Source organism: Colias croceus, chromosome 27 (genome assembly GCF_905220415.1).
Source record: "Colias croceus chromosome 27, ilColCroc2.1".
NCBI classification, from domain to species: Eukaryota; Metazoa; Arthropoda; class Insecta; order Lepidoptera; family Pieridae; genus Colias; species Colias croceus.
The window spans coordinates 558,142-571,338 of record NC_059563.1 but is presented as its reverse complement, the minus strand read 5'-3'; the positions used below and the strand labels follow the sequence as shown (position 1 = coordinate 571,338).

General features: G+C 33.6%; 1 protein-coding gene across 1 annotated transcript in view; it reads left to right on the top strand.

Moving 5' to 3' along the window:
* Positions 1-690: 690 nt before the first annotated feature.
* Positions 691-13,197, top strand: part of LOC123703880 (thyroid receptor-interacting protein 11-like) — a 57,780-nt gene continuing 45,273 nt past the window's right edge. The window contains exons 1-2 of the mRNA XM_045652062.1: positions 691-991; positions 10,160-10,213. Of these exons, the coding sequence (XP_045508018.1) occupies positions 821-991; positions 10,160-10,213 (225 nt within the window). The 5' untranslated portion in view covers positions 691-820. The remainder of the gene's footprint in view (positions 992-10,159; positions 10,214-13,197) is intronic.

Sequence of the window (13,197 nt, the reverse complement as noted above, 5' to 3'; positions counted from 1 at the left end):
CTACATGGACGAAGGGTTTTGGCCGCAGGGAGTTGTGTTTCGCCGCTTCCGCGGACGGATACCCGGCCCCCCGGAATCGCGTCACACGCCGAAGGCATAGCGTGTATTAATTTAGTATTTAAGTAGTTTTAAGTTCATATGGGCCGTAGTTTTTAAGTTATATTAAGACCTTTAACTGTAACTACATTTGTTGCCTGAAATAAAGAAATAAATAAATAAATAAAAAAAAATAAAAAAAATTAATTATTATTAACCTATGTTTATCGATTTGTTTCCAGATGATCCAGACCTACGTAATTAATGGATCGAAGTGGTAGAAAAGATTGGATTCTCACTAAATATTGTAAAATATGAACGAGCCAATGAAAAAGTAAGAAATGTGTTTCGTCATCAATAATCAATCTGCTTATATTTTTTTTATCTACTAAATTGATTATAAAGACAAAAGAAAAATCTCATAACTGGCTTTATTTAATTGCTCCTAAAAATATTTACCCTTTCCAAAACATCCGGGAGCTCGGATACTGTGGCAACATTCAACTTATACATTGACAAACTATCTTTGTCTCAGTCGCGGTTACAGAGTACCTTTGTCTATTAGTTTCTCAGTCTACGTTACAACCATTACATTATAAAAAAAATTGATTAGTGTCAATGTCAAAAAATTGTCAAATTTTTATCAGAAATTGTTTTGCCAACTGGTCATGATATTGTCAATTGCTAAATAATGCAATTTATTTATTGTTTACATCGTTCTGTTCACAAAATATCAACGACATATACTTGTATGTGATATGTGACTCTAACACCGGTTGAAAATATGTCGTGGCTTAACTTAAATCAAAGTTTAAGTAGTTTAAAGGGGCAGATCACAAATTTCGCTACAGAAGTGTTAGCTGAAGGTGTATCAGTAAATAATGATGAGGAACCTTCTAGAACAGATACATTGACGAAGGAACTAGAAGAAAAATGCCATAATCAAGAGCTGGAGGTAAGTTTTATTGATTTAAAAGCTATATGACATTGCGTAGGATCTGATTGGCATTTGTATTCTAGTGTTGACAGTTTTCATTGAAGGTTATGTTTTCGTAATTAATTTGTACTTACTAACATATTTTTACTTGCATTTCTCTGCTTAGTCTTTAATATTAGCCTACAAATATTAAAACTTTATACATATGTTGGGTTTCTTATATTCATAACATTATTTCGCGGATAAATCAAAGTTATCATGTTTGATTTCAAATATACCCAATTAAGATTACACAGATCTATGATTATTGTTTGTAGATAAGGTGATAACAAAATAAGTGTCACCATTAGTAAACTTGTTTAAAATATTAATCACAAGTACATATTCTTTGTGAAATATGCTAGTAGAGTATGCCAAATTAGTAGTTTTTATTATTTAACATTTAAATCCAAATGAGTTTAAATATTTGAGTTTTAAGAGTAACTGGAGCAGAGCAATGCGGGTGAAATCGCAGGGCACAAATAGTCTATATATATAAAAATGAAACCCGTTTTGTGTTGTCACGGCATCATGTGTGAACGGGTGGACCGATTTCGATAATTCTTTTTTTATTATATTCCTCGAAGTACGAGGATGATTCCTATGTAGAGAGAACGTAAATAATATGTATAACGGGTGGAACCGGGGTGGACCGCTAGTGATTTATAAATGAGAAATTCTTAAATCCATTCTTAAAAGTTTGTGATAATTTTTTTCTACTCATAAAAAAATTCCCAAATTGTTTTTATTGGGTAGTATGTCAAGTATGTCAATGGATAAATTAAAGTATCAAAAATAATTAAATGGGGTTATAGAATTACTAAGTGAAAGTAACTGATTGCAAGTGATGATAAATCATTAGAACAGTGGTCTTCAAACATTTATGTGCGTTACTTAACATACAAAATGAGCAGCTTCATAATATTCGAACACCATAATATTTGATTCAGTGACTACATCCTTTTTTTCAATATTTTGCATATGATTTATATATACTGAACGGCATTTTATCATAAACTAGCTGCTTCCCGATATATAACCTAAAGACTTCCTCGATAAATGGGCTATCTAACACCGAAAGAATTTTTCAAATCTGACAAGTAGTTCCTGAGATGAACGCGTTCAAACAAACAAACTCTTTAGCTTTATAATATTAGTATAGATTATTAAAATCTTATTTATTATATTTTTTTAAGTTGATCATATTATAATTCATCATTTTTATGTTAGTACTAGCTTTCCACCCACGGCATCGCCCGCACAGTCAAAGAAAAACCCGCATAGTTCCCGTTCCCGTGGGATTTACGGGATAAAACCTATCCTATGTCCTTTCCCGGGTATCAAAATATCTCTATACCAAATTTCATGCAAATTGGTTCAGTAGTTAGGGCGTGATTGAGTAACAGACAGACAGAGTTACTTTCGCATTTATAATATTAGTATGGATGTTTCAAAGAGTATATAATTACTACTAGTATGACGTAGTATAGTTGTAGAGTAGTGTAAATGATTACACCATGCCATGCCACAGCCACGGAATGTTGGAATGCTGCTTCATATAAAGCCAATCTCCTGAAACATTGAATTTGTATCAAAATACTGTATATGCAGTCATCATCTGGTTGAATCTGCTATTTCATTGAATGTAGGCGCGTTGATTGAATTACGACATTTAATTGAATGACTAGGCCGAATGTTTATTTAACAAGTGTCACTCAACATCCACCTAGTTAGCAGATTGTAACATAGCCCTTTGAACAGAGCAGATAAAACTCTTGGCATGTTGTTGAATGACTAGCGTGTTCATTCAGAACAGAATTTACGTTTTTCCAAACGTCTACAAAAAGTCGGTTGCGAGCCGACGGAGCCCCGCGAAGGGGGGCTCCTATTTGTGTGTACTCAAACTTAAACTCAAAAATTGTGATGTGATGATTGTATTATTCCTGTATAATAACTATTTTTAGCAATATTAATCCATTTTTGTTTGTGTATGAAATGAAGCGCTATTTAAATCTTTTTCTTTCGTGAGCTTCCATTATTAAACTTCCTTAGTTCCTTGTCTATGATATTCTAAATTCTACTTTATTTATTAAAATCTTCTTTACAGTGTCTTGATTACTAATGTTCATATTTTATGATTGGGAATTATTATTCCCGCGCAAAAGCGAAGCAATGGCGCGCGCTTCGTTATTTTTCCCGCGTATTCTAGCATATGCCACAGAGTATAACAGCATGCGTGTATTTTAAAATATCCGTTAGCGTGGGGTAGATACTCTTTATCTCGCTTGTTTACCTTATCACTGATAAGCGAGCTTTAACTGGCTGGTGTACTTACATATTGCGTTAAAAATAGTTGTCCCTGTATGACGTCATTGGTTTATTAAATGACTCCGAAAATGGGATGTAGAGTTTAGACTGGGTAGAAGGTTTTCATGTTTATATACTTAACATAAGAATGTTTGACAGGGATTTAAAAAAATATAACTAACTAGATTACTGGGATTTCATAGAATAAAATAGAGTCGTTTTCCGCTGTCCGTCTGTCCCAATATATGTACATTTACAATATATTATGCCTAGATCTATCTATGATCTATCATTAAAACTGCCAAACGAATTTTGATGCGAATTTTTTAATGGATAAAGAACCTCTCGAATACGATACATCTTTAGTTATTTTACCCATTTTTGCGTAAGCAAATAAAAATTCAAACAGATTCATCACAATAGAACGCACATCTATAGTTAGTGATCAATTTTAATTGCGTTATTAATATCAATCCATAGATAAAGTATCGAGAAGAAATTCAAATGGGATTCGAAATAGATGACAAAATTATGATAAATTATGCGTTTTGGCGCCATCTCTTACGTCTACCTGACGATTCACATGTAACGTCATACACTTAGGGCATGCAGAACCGAGTCCGGTTCCAAGTTTCTGAAACCCGGTTCCAAATCGAACTCAGAACCGGGTAGAACCGGGTAACCCGGTTCTTTTATAAAACTTTGGAAAAAATACGAAATTAAACGAAAGTAACTGTATAAGTACCTGATGAGCCTTTTATTTTACGCGGCTTGCGTCTTATTTTATTAAATTAATAAAGAAACAAAATTTCAATACTTTTCTTTATTTATCAGTCTTATAAAAGTACCTTGTCATATATCATAATATCACATATTTGAACTTAAACCTATTCATTAACTGCAAACTGTAAAGCAAAAAACCGGCCAAGTGCGAGTCGGACTTGCACACCGAGGGCTCCGAACGAACCTATTTTTTATAATGTTGTAACTTTAAAATTTATGTTTCAAGCAATTTTTCCTTTATCTGTGTTATAAGACGTTACTTTTACAAAATTTAAAGGCTCTGTGTTCATGAAAAGTACCCAGCTGTTTGCAGGTTTTGAGTCCCATGCGAATGTCGAAATTTGCGAAAATTTTCAGCATTTACGGCTGTATCTTTTGATGCGTTGGCTTGTGAGTTTGACTTTTTCACATAAAAGGGACCGAAGTCTTGAGTATTCGATATAAATTTCAGCTTGATACCAAAAACAAAAACATGACTGGATCATTATAATATGAAACAGTAAAATCAACAGCTTTTCAATTTCACGGCAAATTTAATAAAAATATTTCTGTAACCTAATTTTTGTCATTGTCGAAGCCTAATTTGTTTTTTGGTAATACAACCGTAGGAAACTTATAGCATCTAAGGTTAGACAACCAAATCAGAGCCACGCTTGAGGCGTGGCACGAAAATTCGCGATGCACGTGAGTCTAACGTTGCAAGATACAATAAATTTGTTATAATAATGCAGCAAAATATAACTAATACTTTATGTTTTAATAATTTGGTCGGAACCGGGAGAACCGGGTTTCTTACTATTCAGACCCGGTTCTCAAGATCATCAAAAAACCCGGGTTTACCCGGGTTTTTCGGAACCGGGTAAACCCGGGTGCATGCCCTACATACACTGGCACAGATTTAGAAGGAAAATAGATTATAAAAACTGCAATTCATATATTTTTACTTGTCATTCAAAATATTGGTTTGTTATGTTGCAGATTTTTTTACTTAATACAAATTTAAATTATTTATTGCTTTCTTTTACGGTCTTAGTTTGCGATTGAAAACAAAAAAAATGCAAATTATGTAAATAAAATGCTTGTCAGGAAGAATATTAAAACCATAAAACGTTTACGATTATTTTTAGTATTCATGGGTTTATTTCAAAAAGTGGTTGTAATGATATCACACATTTAAAATAGGTAGGTATATGAACTATTTTCGATTTCCTCAAAGCCAGTATTTTATCAGCAACACAAAAAATTAATTAAGCACCCATTGTATACGAGTTATCTATTAACAATTAATTAATTATTGGGCACATAACTTATTCGTAAACGAGTTCTACGTGAAAAGAGTTTTTTTCATCGATTTTTATAAAAAAAAAAAACACGTCGACCAATAGCACGCCAGCGTTTCGAATTTTAAATTTGGAATGCAAATGCGAGCAGCCAATAGGTCAGAGTGGAATGTATTGGCATATGTTAGTGTGTGTATTTTCAGTTGGAAACGGAGTTGCCGTTTTATTAATTTAGGAATAATGTTTTGTGACGTAACTTTAGGATTTCAAGGGTTTCTGGTGGTCGTAATATAATGGAAAATAACGATTTTCTAGCCTATTTATCTAGATTCATTTAATGTCGAGAAACTTTTTGTAGTATAATGATATGTACTTGTGTGTCTGTGATGGTTTGCAATAAACAGTTGTCTGCTTGACTTGAAGTTGTTAATACGTGTTCCTTGTACGTTACATGGTGACAGCGGTGTTGTTATTACTTATTGCGATTTTTGAAGTGATTGGATTACTTATTCGTTTTAAGTACTTATTTGGAATTGCAATATAATATTAAAATCATGGAACACGCACGGCCACCATCCGAATTGGTATTGGAAGGCAACTCCGTCAGCCGGGCTGACGCGTGGAAAAAATGGCGGACACAATTTAATCTGTTTTTAAAGGCGTCCGGTGTGCACAAAGAAGATAGTGCGGTACAAGCAAGTCTACTTGTAAATCTTATTGGGCCGGAAGGCTTCGATTTATTTGAAACATTTCATTTCGAACAAGAAAAAGACAAAGATAATGTGAGCCTGTTAATAAAAAAGTTTGATGAGTATTTTGGTGCGAAGCCAAACTTAACATTAGCGAGATATAATTTTTTTATGCGTAATCAAGAAGTCGGTGAATCTATAAATCAATATGTAACGGCGCTAAGATTGTTGAGCAAGACGTGCGAATTTAAATCATTGGAGGAAGAACTTATTCGCGATCGGATCGTGTGCGGTATTAATAACGCAATGGTTCGTGATCGTCTATTGAGAACGGAAGATTTATCTTTGGAAAAATCGATAAAAATTTGTCAAGTCGACGAGTTGTCCCACGACAGCGGTCGGTTGTTGGATACGCGTGGCTCTGATGGAAACGTTAGCCATGTGGACATAGTCGGCGTCGGAAACAAAGACGATGGACTGGCGTGGCGTGGGCGTGGGCGCGGGCGCGGCGGCCGAGCGTGGCGCGGCGTGACGCGCGCGCCCCGCGACCGCCCCGACGAGCAGCGCGCTTCCACCTCAGCGACGGGCTTCTGCCCCAGGTGTGGGGGACAATGCAGTCATTCTACTAAGTGTCCGGCTCTTTCAGTGCAGTGTTTTGTGTGTGAAAATTATGGTCATTTTGCTAGAGTGTGCAAAGTAAAAAAAAGTGTTAGAAAGTTACACGATATTAGTGTGCTAGAAAATAACGTGGACGAAAACTGTGAGTCATTTTTTATATCCGTTCTTAATAATGTCTGTGAAATCAATTGTTTGTCAAATGACTGGTTTGAAATTCTGATAGGCGAGTACGGCCCTGAGAAATTTAAGTTGGATTCTGGGGCCGATATAAATGTTTTGTCATATAAACGATTCTTACAATTAGGATATAAGTCTCATATTTTAACTATTAATAATAACATAAAACTTCAATCGTATAGCGGTGATTGTATTCCCATTCAGGGAACTTGTTATTTAAAATGGTGGCATAAAAATATTCAATATGAATTAAAATTTGCAATCGCTGATATTGATTGTCAAAGCGTGTTGGGATTGCAGGCGTGTTTAATGTTAGGATTAATTAAAAGAATTCATTCTTTAAATATATCGGGAAATGAAGATTTATTTAGCGGATTGGGATGTTTACCGGGTGAACATCATATTGTTGTTGACAATAGCATAGCACCGGTTATTTGTGCGCCACGTAAGGTGCCTTTGGGTTTGCGTGATAAGTTACAAGGGGAGTTGGATAGAATGTTACAATTAGGCGTGATAAGAAAAGTGTCACATCCCACTCCGTGGGTTAATGCGTTAGTTGTTGTGGCTAAGAAAAACGGTAATTTACGTGTATGTTTAGACCCGCGGCCTCTTAACAAAGCAATAAAACGATCACACTTTCAGTTGCCAACCATAAACGAATTAGCTTCTAAAATGAATGGCGCGAAATTCTTTTCAGTTCTCGACGCGAATTCTGGATTTTGGTCAATAAAATTAGATAGTGAAAGTGCTGATTTGTGTACATTTAATACACCGTTTGGACGGTATCAATATTTAAGATTACCTTTTGGCTTGAACTGCGCACCTGAAATTTTTCATGCAAAAATAAAACAATTATTTGAAGGTCTCGACGGTATCGATTCATTTATTGATGATATAATCTGCTGGGGATCTACTAAGCAAGAACATGATATAAGGTTGAATGCATTATTTAAGAGAGCTAGAGAAATTAATTTAAAATTTAATAAAGATAAGTGTCGAATTTGCGTAAATGAGGTTAAATATTTGGGTTACATTTTTAATAAAGACGGGATGAAAGTTGATACAGATAAGGTGAGAGCAATTGTTGAGATGCCTGAGCCTAAGGACAGGAAAGGTCTAGAAAGGTTTTTAGGAACGACTAATTTTTTATCCAAATTTATTCCAAATTATTCTGAGCATATCTTTCCGTTAACCAGATTGTTAAAAAAAGATGTATCGTGGTGTTGGGAAGACGGTCATAAAAAAAGTTTCAACGATTTAAAAAAAATAATTAGCTCGGCTCCCGTGTTGGCATTGTTTGACGTAGGCAGCGACGTAGTGGTGTCGGTGGACGCGAGCAGCGTGGCGCTGGGCGCCGTGCTGTTGCAGCGCGGCCGCCCCGTGGAGTACGCGTCGCGCACGCTCACCGATACTCAAACTAGATATGCTCAAATCGAGAAAGAAATGTTAGCTATCGTTTTTGCTTGTGAGAAGTTTCATCAATACATTTACGGTAAAAAACGCATTTTATTTGAAACCGACCATAAGCCTCTCGAAAGTATTTTTAAAAAATCACTTAATTCAATCCCAGCACGCTTACAACGTATGATGTTAAAAATACAGGGTTACGATTTAGTAGTTACGTATAAACCAGGAAAATATATGTACATTCCCGATACATTGTCACGCGCGCCTCTTCCGGATTTATATGATGAAAACATATGCACGGCAGTTTTGAATCAACTTAAAATGGTTGTTAATAATATACCTATTTCTCAAAGTAAGTTGACACTTATTAAGCAGGAAACAGCTAAGGATGAATTGTTAAATAGATTGTTAAAATGTATATTTGAGGGATGGCCCGATCATAAGTATGATTTAGATTGTGATTTAAGCTATTTTTGGTCAATGAGAGATGAACTGTATTCGGTTGATGGAGTGATATTTAAAAATAAACAAATTTTAATACCTAAGTCATTAAGACACGAAATGTTGTGTATTATTCATGACGGTCATCCCGGTATCGACCACAGTAAGAGACGTGCGCGTGAGGTGTTGTTCTGGCCTGGTATTTCTAAAGATATTGAATTGTTTGTTAAGCGATGTAAAGTATGTCAGGAGAATCTAAATAAGCCAAGTAAAGAACCGATGATTCCAATTCTAATTCCAAACGTTCCTTGGAACAAAGTTGGTACGGATATATTTGAATATGGAAGAAAAAGTTACTTAATTCTTGTTGATTATTATTCAGGATTTATCGAGGTGGGATTGTTAAAAGATACGTCCGCTAATTCTATTATTAACATTTTAAAAGATAATTTTGCCCGTTATGGTATTCCAGAAACAGTTATAAGTGATAATGGGCCTCAATACTCTGGTCGGGTTTTTAAAAGTTTTGCACAAGAATGGGGATTTCATCATGTAACTTCATCGCCATATTATGCACAATCCAATGGGAAAAGCGAGAGGGCAGTTCAAACTATTAAAAAATTACTTAAAAAATCAATAGATAGCAATACAGATTTTTATCTAAATTTATTAAGTTTAAGGAATACACCACGCGAAAATTTGGATTCTCCTGCACAGTTAATGTTCAGTCGTCGATTGAATTGTCGATTACCTGTTCACCCAGATTTACTTAAGCCTAGTTATGTAAACAATCATGAGTTTAATCATAAAAAATTAATTGATAAGCAAATTAAATATAAAAAATATTATGATAAGCATTCTAAACCTTTGTCTGAATTAAGTGTTGGCGATAACGTGATAATGTTAGAAAATAATAATAAACGAATTTCTGGTACTGTAATCGGTCATGCGAACACTCCTCGGTCTTATATAATTAAAAACAAAAAAGGATTATATCGCCGTAATCGCCGACACTTATTGTCAACTTCTTATTCGCCTCCTATTACTCGTAAAAAGGCAAATTTGTTAAAAGGGGAAGATGTAGTATAATGATATGTACTTGTGTGTCTGTGATGGTTTGCAATAAACAGTTGTCTGCTTGACTTGAAGTTGTTAATACGTGTTCCTTGTACGTTACACTTTTTATTTCATTTTACTTTTAAATTTTTATATAAGAGTGTTGGCCCTAAGTAAATTATTTCAACGAAATATCTACAATACAATCGACTCAACAATTTCTGTGATGTACCTATACGAGTTCTTATATATTGAATTTATCATTTATAATTTCAGTCAAAAAACTAATACAAAAATGATTTTGGATTGGTCGTCAAAAGCTATAAGGCTATCCATATACATAGTTACGAAATATTATAAAATAATATAACTACCTATTCTTGTTTCAGATTGCTTCTCTAAAGAAGATCAACGAAGAACTCCAGGCTTCTTTGCAATCCGAGGTAAGATATATATATATATATATATATATATTTATTTCATCCATATTGGTTTATTAGTTTTGCATGTTATAATTTAATGATTTTCATAATTATTAGGTAAGTGAATTAGCATAATATCAGGAACGGCTTGCCTTTATTACAGCAATACCTATGACTAACTACAAAACGGCTGCACGAATATTGATGAATTTTAATATTATAGACATAGAAGAAATATCATTTATCACTATTACATTTACATTTTGTAGTAAATCTAATATCACTGTTCGTCTACAGCTATTTTTTAACTAAACGAAACATATTATTAGTAGAGATACAATTAGTTAACTATAATAGTCGGTAATAAATATAAATTGCTTCCTGTCACTTCTTGAACTGAGAATTATTAAGAAAGTTATTATTATTAAACTTATTAAACTTGTATTAGTTTTTTTTTTGTAATCAAGGTAGATACGTAATATATTAAATGATACAATACGTAGTACGTACTATTTTTTTTATTAACATTGTACATCAGGAAATCATTGAGGTCGTAAATCAAACGCCGTTATTTAATAAAGTGACTAGGCTCTTGATTAAACGCTTAAGTAAGCTCGCAGTGACATAATATGACTGGTTATCACCAGGCACAAAGATAATTTGAATTACAATTCCGTACATTAGTATATACATATTTTTAAGATCCCTATTTTATTATCTAGGTATAGCATAAATGTTTGATTATCGCCTGGACCGATTTAGGTGAAATTCATTCATTTACTAATCAATATACAGGGTGTCTTAAAATAGAACAAAGCCAGATAAAAAAGGTTTTATAAATCAAATAAAGGGTTCTGCATCAAACAAAGGGTGCTGATTATAACAAAAATATTCGATTGGTCGACACAAGATAAATGTATTGATCGGTTTGTTTTTGATAAAGTAACGATATAAAAGCTACTGATAAGAGCGTACTAGCTTTGTTTTGAGGGACTACAGCTTGTGAACGGTATGTACACCTTTTTTTATTAAATTTGGTAAAAAAAATATTATAAATTTTTGTGGGTAGTTTTTCATTTTTGGAAATTTTTTTGGGAATTGAGTGATAAATAGGGTTTTGTAACGTGTTTTAACCCAATTTTTAATTTTAATTGCTGTTATCAACGTTTGATATCCTGTTTTGAATATGAAATTTTTGAATTTCGCTAAATTTTATTATTGTTAGCGAAACGGTCCGTCATCGCGCAGGCAGTTGCAAGGAACTTACAAAAGAGATTATGGTTTTTTGCGTCGTGCTTTATTTTAATATTTAAGGTATCATAGGAATAAAATATTAGGAAAAATATATCTATATTCTATACATATAATAGAATTTCACTAGAAAAAAAAATGATTGCACAATCTAAGGCCAGTTACTCACATACCTGCCGCAGGGGCAATTTTGGAACAATCTCGGTTGGTCGACAATTTCTGTTGTTCTCTAAATTGCCCCTGCTTGCCTATACACATCACAATTGAGGAGCCAATTAAGGGTCCAATTTCAATATTGCCCCTGCTCCAGGTACGTGAGAGAGAGAATAAAAATACAGATATAACAATATTATAGACGAGTCGGTGGTTTAGTAAAAAGATTTAAAGCAACAAATTATGATGTAATAGATTGCTTTGATTATTTGCTCTATATATCTTCTAAAAATTATGAAAATTCAATGATTTTCAACAACAGTTTCATCGATTAAAAATTAATTCCAGTCAAATCTAAAGCGAGTTTCCTAGTTAACAGTTGACGGGGTATTTATGTAGGTAATCGATTTTACATGCGGGTATACTAGAATCGATATTACATGATACAATTTTGGTCACATTGACTCGAGGAAATTATTTACATGAGAAGAAATATGAAGAGTATAAATGAGAGACGTACCTAGTATTAAAATTTTTATGTTGTTAAAATTAGTTTGATATATTGTATCCAAACAAGCTGAACACAATTCAAAAGAATCAGTTTTATTCATTCCTTAAGTCAGTTTTTAGTTGTTTACTATTTACTTACCTAAGAGCAGGTGGCTCAGTGGTGAGACCTCGGACTTCGAATCGATAAGTCCGTGGTTCGAGACCAGGCGAGCGCGCAGGAAATAAATTGATTTTTCAATTTATCTGCGCATGTTGAAACATCACCACTGCTCGAACGGTGAAGGAAAACATCGTGAGGAAACCGACATGTCGAAGAATTAAAAAAGTTCGACGACATGTGTCATCCGCCAACCCGCACTTGGCCAGCGTGGTGGATTATGGCCTGTACCCTCATAGGAGGCCCGTGTCCCAGCAGTGGGAACGTATATGGGCTGATGATGATGATGATGATGATGATTTACTTACCTACAAATAAATTATTCTGGAATCATTTATTTTGTAGGTAGGAGTGGAATAGTTTTTTGATAGTTATTTTAGCAATAATAGTATAAGTGAAATATATTTACAAATTGGCCGTCTATAAAAACATATGTATTTTTAAGGAAGTACCTAAATAATTGATCGGAATACATTATACAACGTTAAAACAAATATGTATGGAAAATCACATAGATTCGAAATTAAAATAAACAAACAAACGAATAGCTAACCTTTATTTAATCCTGGTTTAAATTATTAAGCTTTACCATACTAATTAACATTTAACTTAGTTCAAAGAGCGTCCATCCGTTTTATTTGCATATATTCAAAGTGTTATTGCATCCTGGCCCTTCATATTAACATAAAATCGATTGAAAAAATCTGGATTTTTTTGTTAATAATATCAACTTTTTTAACTATTTCAAAGCACTAAACTTGCAAGAGCTATTAATTTTTATTTTATTTCACAACACATTTAATTAGAATATTTAAACCATTACGCTATTTTTAAATAAAAAATAGTTGCGTCGTACAATGGAATACTCAAAAATACAAAGATTGAATATTTTATTCCAGTACCTGATATAATTTTATGCAACCTGCACAAAAAA